Source organism: Rhinopithecus roxellana, chromosome 5 (assembly GCF_007565055.1).
Source record: "Rhinopithecus roxellana isolate Shanxi Qingling chromosome 5, ASM756505v1, whole genome shotgun sequence".
NCBI classification, from domain to species: Eukaryota; Metazoa; Chordata; class Mammalia; order Primates; family Cercopithecidae; genus Rhinopithecus; species Rhinopithecus roxellana.
Genome location: NC_044553.1, coordinates 166500856 through 166523018, shown reverse-complemented (window position 1 = coordinate 166523018; position 22163 = coordinate 166500856). Strand labels below are relative to the sequence as shown.

The 22163-nt window shown below is 44.6% G+C and overlaps 1 protein-coding gene across 8 annotated transcripts in view; it reads right to left on the bottom strand.

The window, feature by feature from the left end:
• PARP6 (poly(ADP-ribose) polymerase family member 6) overlaps positions 1 to 18290 on the bottom strand; it is a 32520-nt gene extending 14230 nt beyond the window's left edge. Inside the window, exons 1-14 of one of the 8 annotated variants that reach the window (XR_004057432.1) lie at positions 17883 to 18290; positions 16624 to 16888; positions 13164 to 13353; positions 12434 to 12511; positions 11581 to 11675; positions 11089 to 11149; positions 10757 to 10847; positions 10223 to 10289; positions 6896 to 7045; positions 5827 to 6037; positions 4955 to 5008; positions 3398 to 3493; positions 2731 to 2823; positions 1839 to 1964 (exon numbers count right to left, since the gene is read on the bottom strand). Coding sequence is in view for 5 of the 8 variants with exons in the window: in XM_010364802.2 (XP_010363104.1) it covers positions 1839 to 1964; positions 2731 to 2823; positions 3398 to 3493; positions 4955 to 5008; positions 5827 to 6037; positions 6896 to 7045; positions 10223 to 10289; positions 10757 to 10847; positions 11089 to 11149; positions 11581 to 11675; positions 12434 to 12511; positions 13164 to 13166 (1125 nt within the window). In the remaining 3 variants the exon portion in view is untranslated. The remainder of the gene's footprint in view (positions 1 to 1838; positions 1965 to 2730; positions 2824 to 3397; positions 3494 to 4954; positions 5009 to 5826; positions 6038 to 6895; positions 7046 to 10222; positions 10290 to 10756; positions 10848 to 11088; positions 11150 to 11580; positions 11676 to 12433; positions 12512 to 13163; positions 13354 to 16623; positions 16889 to 17882) is intronic. The other 7 variants (XR_748146.2, XR_004057433.1, XM_010364802.2 and 4 more) reach the window with 7 other exon arrangements.
• Positions 18291 to 22163: the final 3873 nt, after the last annotated feature.

The following is a 22163-nucleotide window of genomic DNA, read 5'->3' as shown; positions in this document are numbered from 1 at the left end:
GTGTACAAAAAATGTCTAGGCCCAAGGAAACAACAGTATGTCATGGAAAGAACATTAATGGTCAGACAGTTCTGGGGTCACATGTTTACCAGCTGGGAGTAATAGGGTAAGTTATTTGGCCTCTTAGAACCTTTAGCATCCCTTTATGCAAATGAAGATAACAACTATCACTCCCATAGAGATGTTCTGAGGATTACATAACATATATAAAGAACTCTGTATAGTAATGACAGTAATAGTGAGGTACTATGCTGGGTACTTCCGACGGTTAATTTTTTGTGTCAACTTGACTGGGCCATGAGGTACCCACTCATCTGGTCAACCATTATTTCTGGGTGTGTTTGTGAGGGTGTTTCTGGTTGAGATTAACATTTGAATCAGCAGACTGAGTAAAGCAAATTGTCCTCCCTAATGTGGAAAGGCTTTATCCAATCAGTCGATGACCTGAATAGAACAAAAAGGCTGACTCCTCTGCCCCACCCCGACATGAGTTTGTAGAGTTTGTAGTTACTCCTCCTGCCTGATTGCTTGAGTTGGATTATCAGTCTTTTCCAGTCTTTGGATTTGAACTAAAAAAAATTGGCTCTTCTTGGATGTTGAGCCTTCAGGCTTTCAGACTAGAACATACACCATTGGCTCTGATTTTTCGGTTTTGTTTTGTTTGTTTTTTTGAGGCAGAGTCTCGCTCTGTCGCCCAGGCTGGACTGCAGTGGTGTGATCTTGGCTCACTGCAACCTCTGCCTCCCAGGTTCAAGCAATTCTCATGCCTCGGCCTCCCAAGTAGCTGAGATTACAGGCACCTACCAACATGCCTGGCTAATTTTTTTTTTTTTTTTTTTTTTTTTTTGAGGCGGAGTCTCGCTCTGTCACCCGGACTGGAGCGCAGTGGCCGGATCTCAGCTCACTGCAAGCTCCGCCTCCCGGGTTTACGCCATTCTCCTGCCTCAGCCTCCTGAGTAGCTGGGACTACAGGCGCCCGCCACCTCGCCCGGCTAGTTTTTGTATTTTTAGTAGAGACGGGGTTTCACCATGTTAGCCAGGATGGTCTCGATCTCCTGACCTTGTGATCCGCCCGTCTCGTCCTCCCAAAGTGCTGGGATTACAGGCTTGAGCCACCGCGCCCGGCCGACTGGCTAATTTTTTGTATTTTCAGTAGAGACGGGGTTTCACCTTGTTGGCCAGGCTGGTCTTTAACTCCTCACTCAAGTGATCCACCCACCTTGGCCTCCTGAAGTGCTAGGATTACAGGCAGAAGCCACTGTGCCTAGCCCGCTCTCTGATTTTCAAGCCTTGGGACTGGGACTAGAACTGTACCACTGGCTCTCCTGGGTCTGCAGCTTGCTAACTATAGACTTCTCAGCCTCCATAATCATGTGAGGCAATTCCTTATAATAAATCTCTTTCTCCTCTCTCTATATATATCTCCTATTGGCTCCGTTTCTCTGGAAAACCCTAAAACAGCACTTTACATATATTACTTCTCATTTTTGTAATGATCTGCAAAATAAATATTATCCCTTTTTACAAGATAAGGAGATTGAAGTTTAGAAAGGTTAAGTGACTTGCCTAATACCCTTCAACTGGGGACTAGCAGAACCTCAAATGGAATCCAGGTCTGTCTGGCTCCGAAAGCCCTTCTTCCCTATCATAATGTAACTAGTATTAATTCTTCTCCTCTTTCTGTGTCAAACGTGGCTATTTACTGAAACAGCTAAACCACAGAGTTTAAGAGTTCCGTCCCTTATTCCAAGCCCTGTATATACCAGAATGTCAGCCTATAGTCTCCCTCTATCTTTTACCATTTTATTCCTTAGCCCTGACTTTCTCAAGTAACATACCTTAGGGTTAAAGGCCAGAGTCTTGGGATCAGTGGGGTCCACCACAGAAGGATAAGGCTCAAAGATGATGCTCTTTCTAGGGGACTCTAAAGCTGCCCTACACATGGCCACGAGCAGATCCACCACCTTAGGGGAAAGGAAAAAAAGGGGGCAGAAGCTAAATTATTTCCTAGTATTGGGAGTCACAGAGTATCCAGTATTTCTCTCTGATGTTCTTTTAAAAAGCAAGTATGTTTAAGCTTTTTAAAATAGAAAATACAAGCTCATAAAAATTCAAGTAATACCAAAGTAATTAAAGAAACGATTAAAAAAACCATCTTCCTGCCCTTAAACTAATCTCATTCTTCACAGGTAAGTACTAGTGAGTTTGATGTATATCCTTCCAGATAATTTTCCTATGGAAATATTTTCTTTTCTTTCTCTCTCATTCTTTTTTAAAGAGACTGGGGCTCACTCTGTTACCCAGGTTGGAGTGCAGTGGCGTGATTATGGCCCACTGCAGCCTCGACCTCCTGAGCTCAAGCCATCCTCCCATCTCAGCCTCCCAAAGCACTGGGATTACAGGTGTGAGCCACTGTGCTCGGCCCATTATTTTCTTACATGGAAAGTTTTACTACGTATACTATTGTATTTGCTTTTTTATATAACTATGTTAAAATTTTCTGTCCATAAATAATACCTATATAGTATGTCTACTCTAAGGACATCCATAATTTCTTTAACTGGTGCCCCTACAGATGGGGTTGTATCCATTTTTTATTTTACAAACAATATGACAGTGGATATCTTATATCCAAAAGCATTTTTGGAAGTTAAATTCCAAGAATGAAATAGTTGGGTTCCTCTGTCTTTCTTGATCCCAATTCCCCAACTACGTTTCCCTCCCCCATACCTCTGCTCCGGTGGCCACCTCCTCTGCAGCTCCAGACATGACGCCCAGTGTGTAGAAGGAGAAGACACATAGTTCACGAGTACAGACAGCTGGCTGAAAGGATATATTAAACAGATGGTGGTGGGATGGGGTGTGCAATAAGGTATAGGCAGAGACGGACAGTCCTGCCCTCAGACAACTCTAAAACAGGGTAGGAATTTGAGGCCCTCTATATCAGAAGAAAACTACCAATAAAGTCTTAATTAAAATGCCTTACTGGTAAGTTTGGGAGTTAACACTGTCTCCGTGATGAAGCCTTCCCTGATCTATGATGTCAGATGCTCTCTCACCTGATTTTTAACAATGCTAATATCTCTTCTATAAACATAATATACACTGTGATTTGTCTGTCTCCCATCTGGACTTAGAGTCCTTGAGGACAGCATCATATCCAATCATCTTGGTTAATATCTGATCCCCATTTTTAAATGTCAGGTGGGCTCTATCCTAAATATTCTCATATCCTCATCTCTCTAAACAGTACTGCTGAGATTTGTTTTCTAAGAAAAATCAACGATTTCTAGAGTATCAGACAGAATTTTACCGTGACCACAGACCAAGGAGGAAGGAAATAAAGGAGTGAAGGGGACCTGGTTAAGGAAGAGGGTCATAGAGTAGGGACCTATACCTTCAGCATAGATCCATTTTGGAAGACATGCTGCTCATCACACACTACACAGTACTCATTCAATGTTGGAATCCTCTGCTCTGCATACTTCATGATCTGGGAAGACAACAGATTCTAAGTCTTTTGGAAGTACTGGCACACACAGATATGGGAAATAATTTCAGCTTTTTTTTCCAGCTACCCTCCATCCTCCCAGCCCCATGCCTAAGGTAGGATATATTCTTAGGCTGTGTACTTAAACTGATTACCTGACTGCAGAGCAAAGACTGTATGGTATAGCAAAAATAAGACCATGATGTTTGATTGAGAAGACCTGGGTTAACTTCCTACTTCTAATACTTAATGGCATATATAACTTTAAGCAAGTCAATTAACCTGAGCCTTGGTTTCTTCGTTTATACAGCAGAGCATTATTCACCTCATGGGGTATTGCAAGAAATGAGATGATGTCCATGAAAGCATTTTAAAAATATAAAATGGGTGCTAATTAAACTATTAAAAGTACTTGTAATTATAGGCTGCCCCTCTGAGATAGGAGAGCATTCAATCCATGATTAGATGGCAGAAGGTCCTGAGAAGCCATTTCAACTACCTGGAACAATTAGCCAGTCCACTGGTAGTCAAAACGACAGACAATTCTGTACTGGGAAGATAGCAAAATCCAGAGCTAATGCAACAATATCCTGAAGTGTTTTTCTGTTTGTTTGTTTTGTGACACCCTGTCTTAACATAGCTTTTGTGCATAAATCAAGTTGTTCCCATTTCACATGATTTTAGGCTGGTAATGGGACATGCAAGAGACTTTATTCATTTAATGCAGATTTACTGAATGCCCATTATGTACTCAGCTCTGTGAAAGGTCTTCTTGATTATGAAATACAGGTTGTTTCCTCAGAAGCTAAGCTTCAATAGGAGAGATGTGGCATTGTTTATAAATTAATAACAATTCAAGGCAGCCCACAGTATGTGACACACAGGTGCCATATGAAATAAAAAAAAAAATCTTAACAGTTCAGTGAGGGGAGACATCACTTCTAGTTAATGCATTGGAGTAATGGCAATTTTATGGAAAAGGTGCCATCTGACTCTTGATGGCAATAGGAAGACACAAGGAATGACATGAACAAAGGTAACAGAGATGCAAAAGTGAAAGCACGCCCAGGGAATAAAGAGATTTTAAAAAGCAAATGACCAGTAGTAGCTGAGCAGTGAAAGGGGTCTGTGAAGAATACTAAAAATCACTTGAGCAAGGGCTATTGCGAATCATTAGGGAAATGAGTGTCAATCTCACTCTCATCTCATGTCATATGAGTCTCGACACTCACACTTAAAACTGGCAGTGCCTCACTGGCACTTGATCATAAGTGGTAAGTGTTGTCTTTCTAGTAATGCTGTCAGTTTCCTGATGATGGGAACTATGCCTTCTTTCTTTCTACCATTAGTTTTGGAAGCAAAGCAATTCAGGAAGTATTTGATTGAGGAGCTGGGAGGTGTTAGGAGACCAAATGGGTCAGACAACAGGAAAGTGATTTGGAGTGACGATTTTGACTTGATTACCTGAACAAGGAATCCATACTCCAGAGTGGGAATGTTCTTGCAGTGACCACTGACCTGGTGAGAGTAAAAAGACAGACCCCATGAACCTCCTATGAAGCTGGGGCCTAGACAGACCTGACTCTTGCCCATCACCTAGGACTCTCCTAAAGCAGTTAAACCCTAGCTCAGAATCCCAAAGCTGGAAAGGAGACTTTTAGACATTTTTGCCAAAGGTGCTGGAAAAGGGCTCACCTATTCCTCAACCCTCCTTCGGAGTAGGTGGAATAGGTTAGTACAGCAGCTACAGTTAACTACAGTCCTACTCACAAACTAATAAAATCATACATGACTTCTCCTTGAGATTCCCATCTCCAGACTCTCTGCTTCATGGTCTATCAGAGAAGTTTGCCAGACAGTTTAGACATAAGTTTTCTACTGTTAAAAAATGTGTTCCAGCTGGGAGTGGTGGCTCATGCCTGTAATCCCAGCACTTTGGGAGGCGAAGGCAGGTGGATCACTTGAGCTCAGGAGTTCAAGATTACCCTGGCCAACATGGCAAAAGCCCATCTCGACAAAAATATGAAAAATTAGCCAGTTGTGGCATGCGACTATAGTCCCAGCTACTCAACAGGCTGAGGTAGGAGGATCATTTGAGCCTGGGAGGCAGAGACTGTAGTGAGCAGAGATTACCACTGCCCTCCAGCCTGGATGACAGAGACCTTGTCTCAAAAAAAAAAAGAAGTGTTCCATTCTACTCACTCATGGTTACCTACCTAGGTTTGATTTATGATGCCTAGACAACCATACCCCCACCCCATTTTGAGAAACTACATTCCCGCATTTCCATTCCCACCCTCCTGATAGCCAAGTCAAACCCTCTCCAGCCCATGTACCAAAGGAGAGGTCCGTGCTGGGGGAGGGAGGCCCACGTGCTGAGGGCACAGGAGACCTGCCTGGGGGCTGGGAGGGTAGCCAAACACCTCCACTTTGGGGTTCTTCATGGTACAGGAGATGGAACGGTTCATGAGGCGCCCAACCCGAAGCTCTGGTACACCTAGTTTGCCTTTCAGCATGGAATCCTGTATGATAGGGAAACTGGGAGACCTGGAGAGAGAGCAAAGAGAAGTGATAAAACTGAGGATTTCATAGGAGCCCTACAGGGTACTGGAGATAAGTGGGCCGTAAGCCAAAAGTTCTAAACCAAAGAAAGACAAACTCATATCTGAGGAAAGTTGCATTGTATCTTAAACACTATTAAATAAACAAGTAGATCACACATATGAATTTAAATTTTTATGTCATCATCTGTGGGTTCTTCACATTGGGACACTGAGGGTGGCCAGGCACAGAGCATAGGTTATTATGTTTTTAAGCCAAGTATAGAATAATCCCTTGGAAAGGCTGCCTGTTTTTCTTACTGAGAGAGAGAGAAAAAAAGAGAAAGAGAGAGAGAGATTAAGTGTTAAACACTGTGCTAGGCACAAAGTAGCTGCATCCCAAAGGGCCTAATACTGACTATCTGACTGTCAACAATGATTCCTGGGAAGCTACAAATCTGGGTTTGTGTCTGCCTTGGGAAAATGTAGACCTAGGGTCAAAGAATGGAGCAATATTTATTTCCAGAAGCTAGCAAGGAATTACTGCCTGTTCTCTGACACTTTCCTCTTAGGATGGGGAAACGGATCAGGGCAAAAGAAAGAAAGATGGAAGATTCGGCCTACATTTCTCCAAATACATATCACGAGCTAGGTATTCTGTTTTACATAAAGGATTAGGTATTAACATTGGGTAAGGAGTAGAAAGGTAAGGACACATGGGGAACAGGACCATGTGAGTGGTGTCAGTAGTCAAAGAGACAGAATTCAGGGAAGAAAGGGGACAGAAAAGTTTATGTAATCAAGAAGGTGGGGGATGGGGGCTATCACAGGTGTTTACAGATGATCAGCTTTAGGGAGCACTTACTTGGGGATGGGTGAAAAGATGCTGAGGCCAGCTCGGAACTTCTTGATAGTACCACTTGCCTTGAACCAACTGTGCCTCTTCTCCTGCTGGGTCTTCAGGAAATCGTTGCTCAGATGTTTCCATTGTTGAGATGTAAACATACCCAGGATCCTGAGGGATCAAAAAGAATGAGCTTAGGCAAGATGAGGCAGGGTCAAAAAGTAAGGACTAAGAGAGGCAAATAATCTAAAATTCAGACCCAGGGACTACAAAACTAGTTGTGGCAGGGAAATGTGTATGTGAAGACCCCTTAAAATGACCTTAGTAAATAAAAAAATCACCACCCCAGAGCACCCCTTTACCCTAGAGGGTACCTATCCTAATGGACCAGAAAAATTCTGAGATGCTTTGCCTTTAGAGGCAGATTTCAAAGGTGAGTCTTCAAAGGCTGCAAACCTTGAAATCTATTGCCAAGAATGACTATACTGTTGACAGGGAAACAGAAGTGGTAGGATGGTGAGTACCACTTTGTTCCTTGTGAGTCATGAAGAAAGGGAGTAGGGACATCAGGGGTACTGACATTGAAAAATTATATTCCCAAATTTATCGTTTCCAATTTGAGCTATGCCCTTAGCTAGATTTGTCAATCCTTTCACTTGTCCTTGATCAGTTTTCTCCAGCATTACTCTAAGGTATTGTTCTAAATCCTTATTACCTTCTTTAAGTTACTAACTTCATCTACAACCAATAACCTCTTTTCTTTCTTTCTTTTTTTTTTTTTTTTTTGAGACGGAGTCTCGCTCTGTCGCCCAAACTGGAGTGCAGTGGCTGGATCTCACCTCACTGCAAGCTCCGCCTTTTGGCGTTCATGCCATTCTCCTGCCTCAGCCTCCCGAGTAGCTGGGACTATAGGTGCCCGCCACCTCGCCCGGCTATTTTTTTGTATTTTTTTAGTAGAGACGGGGTTTCACCGTGTTAGCCAGGATGGTCTCGATCTCCTGACCTTGTGATCTGCCCGTCTCGGCCTCCCAAAGTGCTGGATTACAGGCTTGAGCCACCGCGCCCGGCCACCTCTTTTCTTTCTTAAGCCATCAGATATCAGTTCCCTTAATTTTCCAACCCTACTATAAAATCTATTTATATTTCCACCCTACCTCGATCCCTCCATTTTCTGGAGGTAAGGTGACCCTTCTACCTAAGATCAGTCCTTCGATTTGTGCTCTAGATCTCAGCCCTGACTTGCCTTTTTAGGGACCTTGATGTGTCAATCATTCCCCTTTCCTCTCAGTTCCTTTCCCAAAGTCAACAAAAAATGTCAACTTTCTGCACCTTAGTCTAGTTAACCTCTCCCTGTTGCCTTCCCATCCCCACCCAAATGTCTCAACCCATATTCATTGTTTCTATGTTGTTGCCAACCACTCACCTCTCAACTTTCTGTATTCTGGTTCCTACCTTCATCACTAAAATTGTTCTCATCCTGATGCTAAATCCAATGGAAACTCCCAGGTTCTTCCCTTATCTTCTCTGGCATCTGGCCCTCCTTGCAGAACCTGCCCTCCTTTGTCTTCTGTGCCACCTTTCTCTTCCTATATTACTCTGACCTACCTGCAGTGTTTCTTCTTCCTCTGCCTACCATGCTGGTTTCTTCGGGATTTTGTCTGACTGTTTAAGGGTATTTTGTCCTTGATCCTATCTTCTTTTCCCATTATCATGCCCTCCTTTGGCAATCTCATATTCACTGGCTGTAATTTCTTCCCACACGCACTGATGCATATCTTCAACCCTAACTTCTCCGGTAAGTAGCAAACTGACATATACTCCGGTAAGTAGCAAATTGACATTTCGGATAAGCATCTCCACCTGCACATCCGAAAGTTACCGTTAAATAACATGTCAAAAATTGAACTAATTACCTATCCTCAACCTACAAAACTGCTCCCTTCTCATATCCCTATTTACATTGGTGGTATCACAATTTACTCACACATCTAGGTTGGAAACTTAAACGTATTTTCCACTATTCTTTAGCCCTTATGGCTATATTCAATACATCTAAATCAGTCTTCAAGTCTTACTGATTTTATACCTCACAAATCTTTCTTATCTGTCTCTCATCTCGATTCTCACCTATAATCACACTTTAGCTCAGGCCTTTAGCATCTCGTCTTGACTTTTACAAAAGCACCCTACTACACTAGTTCTGGTCTCTTGTCTCATCCCCTCCTACCCATTTTGTACAATGCTACCAGAATGGTTTTGAAAAATTAATCTGACCACGTCATTTCTTTGCCTAAACCCTTCAATGTTCACACTGCCTACAGGATAAAAGTCCAAGACCCTCTCTAACATGAACCCTTCCCTATTCTCTGGCTTTGGCTCCTACACCCCCAGCTTGTATTTTACCAGCAATATTTAACTACCTGAAGCTCCCTACACACATACTGCTTTATGTGACTAAGCCCCTGCAAATGTTATGCACCCTCAGAATCTGTCTACATGGACAACTCTTACCCATCTTTGAAAATTACTAATCATTGGCTGGGTGCAGTGGCTCACACCTATAATCCCAGCACTTTGGGAAGCTGAGGCAGGCGGATCACTTGAGGCCAGGAGTTCGGGACTAACCTGGCCAACATGGAGAAACCCCATCTCTACTAAAAATACAAAACAGCCAGGCATGGTGACGGGTGCCTGTAATTCCAGATACTTAGGAGGCTGAGGCACAAGAATCACTTGAACTCAGGAGGCAGAAGTTGTAGTAAGCCAAGATCATGCCACTGCACTCCAGCCTGGGTGAAAGCAAGACTCTGTCTCAAAAAAAAAAAAGGAAATTATTAATCATCACCCTTTCAACAGATAGAGTCTCTCTTCAGTGTCCTTTCTAAATCTTACATATTCACCTGTATTAGAATATGTATCCAGTGGACTCTATTTGAAACTTCACTGAGAGTGGAAAATATGCTCCATTTCTTTGTATACCAAATACTTAGCTTAATGCTCAACACATTCAATAAACTAAAATTAAATCCCTAGAGACTTACTCTGAAGAAACCACTAGAGAAATATGAATAGCATGACTCTGATTCCAGGGTAGTAAAAATGCTAAGTAATGATGAGCCTCTTTTACCTCTAGAAAGTCTCAGGTTCTGACACCCAAGAACCATACACTCTCTCTCCACAACCTTAAATCTGGCTCCCTAAATTTATTTTAGCTTTTCCTGGGCATATTTCAGAAAGACATTTTTGGAAGGAGGTATTCCATCCAAGGCTCTGCCTGTCCATCCATATATTTCCATCTCTCTTTCCTTCCTTCACATGTCCATGACCAGGAAAGACCAAAGTTCTTACTTTTTCAACTGAAGACCCAGCCCAAATCCTTCCTTATTTGATGGCTGGAAAACCTCAATTGATGGTTCTGCAAAGAGAAAAGAAGTCTACTAGTAAGTATGTATCTCTTGACTTCCTGGAGTCCAAAGCTCAGTGGAAGAGCTTCTGTAAATTCTAAAGATCATAGCTGCTGGGTACTCTAAACAGTAATGGTGGAAGAAAAAAAACATGTGAAGCAGAAGGCAGATTCTAGAAGCTGTCATATGAATCTGAAATATCCTCAGTAGGACGTTGAGAAAAGGAGGAGAAAGAAATTTTATCTTGGAACCAGAGAAAACAATGTCATTAGGCAAGAAGGCCTTTAGGGAATGGTTAACATTCCCTAAGGTGACAGGGGATGAAGACACCAATTACACGGGACTAAAAAGCCGCTACCGATAGCCTGCAGATTGAGCCCAAGGACCTTGTTCCTAATTTTTTTCTACCTTAGTTAACTTAGGGCTTTGGATGAGACCACACTCAGACCACCCACTTGCCCAAAGTCACTGCCTTTACCTGGTCCATCTAGGTACTGGGAGAGAGAAAATCGCAGCCTCAACACAATAGGTTCTGTCCGGAGGACCTTCCAGGCTGTAGAGACTTCCTCCTAAAAAAAGAAGGGAAATAGTTTCCAGTTTAGCAACATAGAGGAATGGATCTGAAATTTCCCCTATATGACACACACATGCACATGACAGTACACACCACTGTCTGCTGATGGTCTAGGAAAGACAAAGATGAAGAATATATGCTCCAAATACAGCACTCGGGAACAAGACTCCTGGCCTACATGACAAATTCCACAAGTCCAGCTAGACATGTTGTTGGCAGGTACTAGCCCCACTTACATCGAGGAAGCTGATGTTGATGTGGAGGTCAATGTCCACGTCATCGATAGTTCCATATTCTCTATAGAGATACAGGTGACAACAGGTGAGACTCATCAAGGGAGAAAGAAGGGAATAAAAACTGAGGTGGAAAGAGAACTGAGCCTGGGGACAGTAGAAAGGGAAAAGTAGACAACAGTTTTGTACCTAGGGTCTTAGCTACAGCCTTACACCACTTACATGATCAGTGTCTTCTCCCAGGCCAAAAGCATTTCTTACCTGAAAGGTGAGACTACTGGCCCAGAGGGGTCTAGGATAAGAGGGAATTCCTAAGAAAAGTGGCCTTACTTCTCTACTGTCTACTGTCAGCCAAGCTCATTTATTCTGAGCATTTTCTATCATTAAGTTCATAATTTATCCCACTATCATACGATAAAAAGAAAAACCTTTAGCCTTTTAACAACTCAGAAAGAAGTGACTTGCTCCCCTGCCACCCCTGAAGCAGAGTCCCACCTGATGGATACAGAGTTCTCACTGTAGATCTCCTTCACGGCTTCAATGTCTGCATCAAGCTGTGGGTGTCGATACAGGTCAGCTGCACAGCTCCCCTGAGATAGCAGCAAAAATGATGGTGGAGAGAGGTGGAAAAAGACGAGGGAAAGAGAGAGATGATAATAAAAAGAATACAAAGAGACACCAGGAACAGGAGAAATCAGACAGCAATACAGGGGAAGTGAAAGCCACTTATGTGAAGAGGTTCTCAGTGGTGACCCTATCAAGGGATTTCATTAACAGAGGTCTGCATTTCATCACGACTTTAAAAAGGTTCAGCATACCAAATGTAGGCTTTTGCTTGGAGTTCACTTCCTTAAATCTCCAGCTTTTCCTCTCAGACCTTGACCAGGATACCTTTTATGACAACTCAGCACAGGCTGAAGTTACAGGTTTCCTAAGATTGGTTCTATGTGAAGAGCATTCTGAGAGTCTGGGTATTTCTGCTCAGGGCTGTGCCTGGCTAGTGATGGCATTAAGCAATTGCTGGCAGAGTAATCTTTTAAGATGTGACCCTAATGAATGAAACTACCCCCACTGGCTAGTGTTAAGAGTCAGAAAATAATTATGTCTAATTAAGAACATATGGGTAGTCTCCACATACAGAGGACGTAGTTTACTCTGGTGGAACAAGTATGACTCCAAAGAAAGAGCAAGGGCATGGGATCAGCTCTGACAAGACCATGCTCAGACCACACCAACATTATAACCTCATCTCATCTGTGCTCCAGAACCTCTTTCACTCCTGATGTATCCAAAGAGCAGCACACAACTAGACCATCCAACATGGGGGTCTTGGGAGATGGAACCTCACCTGAACTCCATAGAGAAATTCCTCTGATTCATTATCTCCCTCCGAGTCGTCATCATTCCAGAATTGGCCTTTGATGTCCTAGTGATGAGAAATAAGGATAGCATGCTTTGTTGGGTCCCTATTATCCCATGGAAGCGGGTGGGATGATATGATGGGAAACAGATTCCCACAAAGATTGGGAAAAGACAGAATAACTGAAGCCCTGATCCCTTTACACCTTTCACCTCACCCTTTGGGAGAGTCTCAGTCTCTTCCTGATATGATCATATCCATAGACTAGCTCTTAGTGGGACAGAGGAAAACATCTAGGAAATTTTGGCCTTCTGAAGTCTCAGTATGATGATTGAGAGGCTCTGGTAGCCAGTAGGAGAGAAATGCAAATAACTTCAATGTCAAGGTTGATTCCTAAGCATATCTAGGTTCCAGTATAAGCTGGCCTCTTCCAGGATCATTACCTAAGACAGTTCCCAAGCATACCTAAGCTCTCGTCTCATTATTTTCTTTCTATCCTTTAAAGTACTTAACTCTCCTCTCTCTCCCCAAGAAAACCCACCTACACAAACACACCAAGTAATACTGTTTCTGTGCCCCTTCCCTTCCCTTTAACTTCAAATAGCCACTCTATCTTCCACAAGGGTAGAAGGGAAAATACCAAGAAAGGGTGAGATCTGCACTTTGTCTCCTCTACCCTTTGAACAATCAGTTGGAGAGGTGGGCAGTCAGTTCTCACCATTGGGTCAGTGGGTCACACACACTCTCAGGTCAGTGCTAGGCAGCACCCCTCCATACCACCAGCCGAACCAAGGTCAACGAAATCGGCATTTAGGAGACCACAAGAGGAGGGAAGGTAGGGCACGATGTCAGGGACAACTGGAGATCTGTTGGGATGGCTGCTGCTGTGGTGGTAACAAGTCACTGTCCTGTGGAAAGTAGAAAACAATGGGTTTCATCACCATTTAATAGCTGGGTGGTATATATACAGGCACACATATTTATGAATATGCTTTTCTTTTGAGACGGAGTTTCGCTCGTCACCTAGGCTGGAGTGCAATGGCGTGATTTTGGCTCACTGCAACCTTCACCTCCAGGGTTCAAGCAATTCTCATGCCTCAGTCTCCCAAGTAGCTAGGATTACAGGTGCCCGCCGCCATGCACAGCTAATTTTAATATTTTCAGTAGAGATGGGGTTTCACCACGTTGGCCAGGCTGGTCTCGAACTCCTGACCTCAGCTGATCTACTGGCCTCGGCCTTCCAAATTGCTGGGAATACAGGCGTGAGCCATTGCACCTGGCCATTAATACACTTTTATTATACATATAGATACTTGCATATAAAAAGACATGCTTGTATGCATATACATACACACTTGCACATGCAGTTCTTTATAGATAATGAAACACAAAAGCACTATATACAAGATATTGCTATTCTACTTAAACCGGAGAGCTGGGATTAGAGCAAGACCTTGCTCTAGCTCATAATGTTACAACTCCTAAAGCCAAAAGTGATGGTGGCAGGACAAGACGCTTATGTTTACTCTGTCAGTTAATTCTTCAGAGTACCAACTCACACCAGAGTTAAGATTCAGAATCGGATTATTTCTAGACTCTTTATTCTTAGTTATTTCTCCATATTGAGCCATTATCTCTCTTTAAACATCAGTATTACTAGCTATTATATGGCAATGATAGCTAACTTAAAAAGTCCTCAACGGCCGGGTGCAGTGGCTCACGCCTGTAATCCCAACACTTTGGGAGGCCAAGGTGGGTGGATCACCTGAGGTCAGGAGTTCAAGACCAGCCTGACCAATGTGGTGAAACCCTGTCTCTACTAAAAATACAGCTACTCAGGAGGCTGAGGCAGGAGAATCGCTTGAATCCAGAAGGTGGAGGTTGCAGTGAGCCGAGATTGCACCATTGCACTCCAGCCTGGGCAACAAGAGCAAACACTGTCTCAAAACAAAAAGTCCTCAACAACAGTCACTGAACATCTTTTGGCAGTTATGATCTCAGTTGTCATTGCCAAAATAATGCCCTAGAGTCAGCTTGGAACCTGCTTCCCAAATAAAAATGCAATAATTATCCCAAAATATGCTTAGAAAAACACTTAATCCAGAGCCCTTTCATATACAGTTCCCTGCTTGCTTCTAATCTCACAGACTCCTAATCCTATACCAGCAACTTTTAGCCCCACTAAAGCCTCCACATATAGCAGAAAAACAAAACAAAACAAAAAACTCATCTGTGAAATTATGAAGGCTTTAATGGCTGAAGATGGCAAAGTTCCCCTAAGAGCAGGCTAAAAAAGCTTTCTGCTGATCTCTAGACCAGCAAGTTACTAGCTCTGCATATATCTCAGTTGAAGCTACTCCAACCTCAAACAGAGGTGTTCTTGGTCTCTAACACAGTTCTTCTTCTTCTTCTTCTTTTTGTTTACTGACAGAGTTTTGCTGTGTCGCCCAGGCTGGAGAGCAATGGCGTGATCTTGGCTCACTGCAACCTCCGCCTCGCGGCTTCAAGCAATTCTGTCTCGGCCTCCCAAGTAGCTGGGATTACAGGCGCCCGCCACCACGCCCAGCTAATTTTTGTATTTTTAGTAGAGTTGGGGTTTCACTATGTTGGCCAGGCTGGTCTCAAACTCCTGACCTCAGGTGATCCACTCACTCTGGCCTCCCAAAGTGTTGGGATTACAGGCGTGAGCCACTGTGCCTGGGCGGTCGCTAATAAAGTTCTACGGAATGTCACATTTCCAGATTAGTGATTCTCTGACTGGGGTTGGTGGACCTGTGGCATCAGTATCAACTAGGAACTTGTTAGAAATGCAAATTCTCAGACTCCTCCTAAGACCTACTGAATTAGAAACTACAGAAATGGCCAGGCACTGAGGCTCACGCCTGTAATCCTAGCACTTTGGGAGGCCCAGGTGGGCAGGTCACCCGAGGTCAGGAGGTCGAGACCAGCATGGCCAACACGGTGAAACCCCATCTCTACTAAAAATAAAAAATTAGCCAGGCATGGTGGTGCACACCTGTATTCCCAGCTATTCGGGAGGCTGAGGCAGGAGAATCATTTGACCCGAGGAGGCAGAGGTTGCAGCGAGCTGAGACTGCGCAAAAAAGAAGAAAGAAATTCCAGTAATTGGACCCAGTAATCTGTGTTTTAACACACCCACCAAGTTGTTCTGATGCATAAAATTTGAGAACCACTGTTCCAGTTCTAGATCCTTGTGTGTTCTAAGGACCTGTGGTTCATTCCTTAGATACCAACTTAAATCTGGTAACTATGCCAGGATGGGAACAAAAGGCACAATGCCAGAGCAGAGCCAGCATAGGAGTCTTCCAGCCGACAGTGTTGCCTGATCTCTCAGAAACAACATGCAAAAGGAAAGTATAACTGAAGTTCTTAGAGATGGAATGACCTGATCACTGAGATTTGTTTTAAAATACTACCCTGGCACACACACATAAAAAAAGGAGGGAGGATAATAGATGAAATAAATATAGCAAATAGCAAAATGTTGATTATCAATGAAGTTAAGTGACGTACATGAGGGTTTTCTGGTAATCCCTACCTCCCTACTTTTGTGTAAAGTTGAAAAGTTTCAAAATAAAGTTAAAAAAAAAAAATCAGAAGCTACTCTAACGGACTCTCCTCAGAGTCAACTCTAAATGTTAACAGGAAGATTAACCAAGGCTCTACAACTGCCTCATTTTGCTGTTTGCTGTTCTTCAAACTCACCAAGCATATTCCCATCATATTCCCAAGCATATTCCCACCACAGGGCCTTCGTCCCTGCTGTTCCCTTTCTCGGAATGCTTTCCACCCACATATCCACATGGCTTGTTCCTTCACTCTTCCAGATCTCTGCTCAAAGGCCACCTTGACCATCCTATTTTTTAAAACAGCAACAACTCAACACCCACATACTAGCACTCTCTATTTCCCTTCCCAGCTTTATTTTTTTCCACTTACCATGTTCTAACATATTATACACTCTGGTGGCAGAGGCTTTGACTGTTTTCAGTCTACATTCTTAGTCCCTTAAAACATTTCTTGAATGAGTGAATGAATGAATGAACCCTCTGCTGGATACTTAAGTCTAATGGGAGATATATACAATAACCTACATGTTTCTACACATAGACAAAAATCACACAAAAAATGATTTTAAAAACCAAAACTTCATTCACCTTCAAGAGTAGCTGAGAACCAGAATGTGAAGATCTTGGGGTGAGGTTCGTGAGATTTGAAAATAAACAGTCAAGTGCTGATCTGGATGATCACAGAGAAGTAAAGAGGGAGGCACTAAATGTCCAGCCTAGGTTGCCCTGGCGTGAGGGGTAGGATGATGGCAGCGTTAGGCCAGAAGTGCCAACTTTTCACGGTCTTTGTCGCTGCAGAAGTCAAGAAAAATTTAGCCTCTTTCCAAGGGCTGTTGCTGCTTGGTTTCTGTTGCTATCACAAGGAGAAAAAGGTAGTTGAGAGGGAGATCGTCTCGCTCAAGAAGAGACAGTTCAGAGATTACCAGCTTTTTCAAACCAGGCTGCTTTAGTGAAAGGGACTTGCTCCCTCTCCTCTCAATGCCCTTTCCTCTGGAGAGATGGAAAGTGGATTTAAAAGGTGAAGAGTTGGAAAAGGAAGGTGATGGGTCATGGAATTCACAGAATCACAGACACTTTTTAAAAAACAAGCCAGAAAGGTGGCCTAATTCAAAGCTTTCATATTACACACAGAATACTTAGACCTACAGAGGTCGAGCAATTTGCTTAAGGTTAGGAGTACAGAAGGACTGGGATGTAAAGACATTGGACAGGTCCTAATTACATCTAATCTTCACGTGGTGTGGTTATAATTAATTGCGTTGTTCATGAGTTAAGCGAGAAAGACCTATCTGATTTATCTAAATGAGGTAAAGAATGGGACCTTACAAAAGAAGTTGGGCCAAAAATAAGACATGATGAGTGTCCAGAGAAGGTGTTAAACTCAGCAGCTAACATAGCACGCTTTATGAATTTCCACGGGAATAAGTCAAATGTAAACGAGCAAGTCTGGATCACAAACGTCTTTCTCTAGGCCCATGGGCGCTTCTCTGGGTGTGACAACTTCACGTCTAGTCAAAGCAGCTTCAGAGCTCGCCGTTGAAATTGGGGGTTGGGCTCCCGGCTTTGTGGTCGTGGAAGAGGTTACCCCACTCCATTCCGTGTGCTCCCTTCTCAGGACTAGGCCACTAAACAAAGACTACTACGAAGAATCACTGGGGGGCGATTCCCGCAAGTCAGCGCTATCTCGGGCACCCAGTAGGGAGAGAGGACAGGGCTGCCCCCCCTCCCCCCGAAAACACTCTCTGGCACCCGTGCTTCCAGGACAGGCCCTGAGGCCTCTCCCGGGGAAGCAGTTACACCGGTTCTCCGGGGCTCCCCTGAAGACCCCCAAAACACTCAACACCTGCCTCCCCAGGGAAGACGCTCTGTGCCCGATCTCTGCCGCTCGGTCGCCGGGCCTGAGAAGCTGTCCAGCCTAGGAGGGACTCTCGGAACCTCCCGGTCCAAGCCCCTCACTTCGTCCACCCCTGCGGAGGCGGGGCGAGCCCCGCACCCTTCCCGCGGCCCGGTCGCACCGCCCCGTGCCCGTGGTGGTGGCCCCACAGGCCAGCCTCGCGAGTACTCACGGCGACCCCGGGCCGCGCGCGGCCGCAGCCGACGGGACGAGCGGCCCGGGACGCCCCGCGGGGGCGGAGCGGCAGACCAAGGGGCGGGGGCCGGGCCTGGCGGGCGAGGTCGCACACCCCACGCCTCGTCGTTCCGTCACGGGCGCGCTCAGCCACTCTGCGCACGCTCGCGCAGTGACACCATGGCACGTGGCCCGCTCCTAACCAACAGCCTGACGGCCCGCTGCCGCCTGGGCGCGCCTCAGCCGCCGACGCCAGCCCTGGGACGCCTGCGCGACGGTCACTGGTCGGGAAGGGGTGCGGATCGGGGTGGCGCCTGCGCCATGGGTCGGGGAGGCAGTGGAGAAGGAAGAGGGACTCTGGGGGCGTGCGGGGAACCTTCCAAAGGAGAATGCTTGCATTTAGCGCCCCGTGTGGTTGGGAGGAACGAGCAGGGAGGGTAACCCAGATTGCTTGTAGGCTGGAAGTCCCCTCGCTGGAGGCTGGGGCTGGCAGGTAGAGACTGAGGGAAGTCCTGAGGCCTTGCTGACTGCTGGATTCTCTGGTTCGGTAGTGGAAGTCGAACACCTCGGGCTTTTAAAAATTCTGACATTTAACTTATTTGTTCCCCGGTAGCTGCAGCGTGATGGAAAGCACCCTGGCCTTCTAGTCAATCTGGGTCTGAAGCTTAGGTTCGGCACTTATTGATGGTCCAGCCTTAAACAATGACTTTCACTTTGTGAGTCTGATTTCTCCTCTTTGAGGTGGAAACAGTAACACGTGTTTCTTGGAGCCGTTGTGGTAAGGATGAACTGAGATAGTGTTACGTTGAACCGTATGAAATTGCTATTTTTGTAGTTTATAAACAGTCCAATACCTTCAATTTCATACAATTCCAACTAAGCCATGTCAAGTAACCAGCAGAGTACCTGGGACTAGGAAGTAGTCCATACATGGAAGCTGTAATTGTGGTTATTGTGGTTATTAACCCTAGACATGGCCAGACCTCCTTCATCCTTATCAGTCTTGGGGCTTCCACGTGACCCTCTTTTCTATCAGCACTAATGGGAAAAGGCTTATCTTAGACCTACTCTGTTTCCTCACTCCCTCTTTGTAGCTGGACACAGTACACACAAAGAAGGCTTTGGCCCTGAATGATATAAACATGTCATGTCTATCCCTCCTAAGCTGGTCTCAGAAGTTTCCCAGTTAACTTTTTGTTGTTGGTTGATTTACATTTGCACATTCTCAGCCTCTCCTTTCTAACTCCTTTCCCTTTTGATGTCCCCTCTGCTCACCTTGCCATTCAGCCTGGGCCACAACACTGTCTCAGTATGAGTTTGTTACACCTATTGCTTATAGTAACTGAAAAAAGTGAGGGATCAGTATAGCCTCGGTTTCAGAGTGTGGAAGTTCAGAGTAGTAGGGGAAGGAGTCGGGCTTGCTCTCTAAAACAACTCACCATCAAGGGCCCCATAATAGCTTTTGAGAACCAAGTGTGTATGGGAGTGTTGGAACATAAGCAGTGTGCCCATGAGTGACAAGTCCAACTCCAGTATTCAATAACCTTTAGAATTCCCCATTCCGAGCATACCACCAGCTCTTCTATATCATGAATCTCAGCCACCTCATAGTTTATCAGTATCTTCCAGGCTTCACCTGTTTTCCTACTTAGTCCAGATCCTTGGTCAGTCACTTTTAATCGCATTTTTGTTAATATGCTTGCACTGACTCTGTAAAAATCACACCCCTGGGTCATGCCAGCTATCTACTTTCTCTACTCTCCCATCCTAAACCAGGATAAAGGACGTCACCGAATCCTGCACACTTAAGTGGACACCATCTAGGTTAATTTAGCCCATGAACCCTATTCTGTGGGAATTATAGTTTCCACACCCACACTATGGATCCACAGGCCCCAGGGCCATGTTCATCTTATGTGACCCCTAGCACTCTAGCTGCAGTTTATTGAACTGTGAGTGGATTCCTGATCTAAGCTGTGTGAAGCAGATGTTCTCCTGAAAATCTGGGATTAGAGCTAACAGATTATGATTCTAACTGGACTGGTTTCTTAAGCAAAAGAGATATAGACTTAGGAGCTATGGTACCTCCCACCTACTATGATGAATGAGAAAAGGAAAAAGACCATCTGGGGACACAGAATGAAGCATGGAGAGGCAGAGACCAGAAATGGTGAGACTACTGTCTGCTTCCTGGCAGCTTCCCAGGCACCCCCCGTTTCTTCATTTTTTTTTTTTTTTCTTTTTTGACAGGGTGTCACTCACTCTGTTACTCAGGCTGGAGTACAGTGGTGTCATCATAGCTTACTGCAGCCTCCAAGGTTCAAGTATGCATTAACATATCTGGCTAATTAATTTTGTGTGTGTGTGTGTGGAGATGGGGTCTCCCTGTGTTGCACAAGTTGATCTTGAACTCCTGAGCCCAAGCAGTCCTTCATCTTGTCCTCCCAAAGTGCTGGGATTACAGGTGTGAGCCACCACACCCTGCCCCAGGCACTTTCTGAGGCCCTCTGATCTTGGGGGACTAGGAGTCCGTTTTTATCTAGAATAAATGGCTTAAGCTAACTTAATTGCGCTCAGTACAGAGCTCCTATAAATTCACTGTCTCCTCAGCAGAGCCCTCAGTGTACCCAGCAACCCTTCCACATGTCAGCCTCTCCCACCATCCCCCATTCTGCTTCACAGAAAAAATAAAGGCTATGGGTGCCAGCTATTTGGGTGGCTGAGGCAGGAGGATCTCTGGAGCCCAGGAGTTCAAGGCTACAGTGAACTGTGGTTATGGCACTGCACTCCAGCCTCAGCAATGGAACAAGAGACTCCCCATCTCTTTTAAAAAAATAAAATAAAAGGCCATGGGAGAACTGCCTCAATTTTCTGTCCCCTCCAAACATTTGAATCTCTCCCATCCTTTCTGTTTCAGAAGTGGCAAGGTCTGTCTTCAAATACAAAGTTAATCCTTTCACTGTGATCTGTATTTCATTCCTTTTTGCCTCTTTGGGAAATTTGCTGCTTCACTTATCTCTTTCTTTCATTTATATTCGACTTTTTCCTCTCCCTTACTCTTTGATCTCAGTATATAAACTTGATCAACTAGCCCAATCTTAAAAAGAAAATCCAGGCCGGGCGCGGTGGCTCAAGCCTGTAATCTCAGCACTTTGGGAGGCCGAGACGGGCGGATCACGAGGTCAGGAGATCGAGACCATCCTGGCTAACTCGGTGAAACCCCGTCTCTACTAAAAATACAAAAAAAAACCTAGCCGGGCGAGGTGGCGGGCGCCTGTAGTCCCAGCTACTCCGGAGGCTGAGGCAGGAGAATGGTGTAAAACCCGGGAGGCGGAGCTTGCAGTGAGCTGAGATCTGGCCACTGCACTCCAGCCCGGGCGACAGAGCAAGACTCCGTCTCAAAAAAAAAAAAAAAAGAAAAGAAAATCCAATTTGAATCCTATATGCCATGCTACTGATTTTTCTTGCCTCCAACCAAGCTTCTAGGAGTAGGCTATACTCTCCCTCTCCACTTCCTTATCTTCAGTTATTCCTTAAATCTGGTGTCATCTGACCTCTCCCCACAATTTCTACTGAAAATACTTTCACCAAAGTGTCACAGGACTTACAAATGGACAAATCCATTGGGAATTTTCAGGCTTAATTTATATGATCACACAGTGTCATTTGGCATTGTCAATCGTCTTGCCCCTGCAATCGACCGCATGGTGTCATTTGACATTGTTGATCATCCTGCCCCTGCAACCCTTTCCTCTGTTGGCTCTTATGGGCTACACTCTTCCAGTTTCTTGCTACACCTCATAGTATCCTTCATAGTATCCTTATTATACTCCCTTTCCTTCATTCCCTACTTAAGTATAAAAGCAGCTCAGCCCATGCCCATTTCACCTGTTACTCTTCCTGGTGGCCTCCATGGCCACTTGAATGAGATCTTGATCATTTGGAGTTGCCCAGAAACAGAATCTCCTTCTTATGTTACAAGTCTTAGAAGTAAGCAGAGCCCATCTTTCATGACAGACAGTAAAAAGGTTGGATCTTTGCTTTCCCAGCTCTCTAGCTA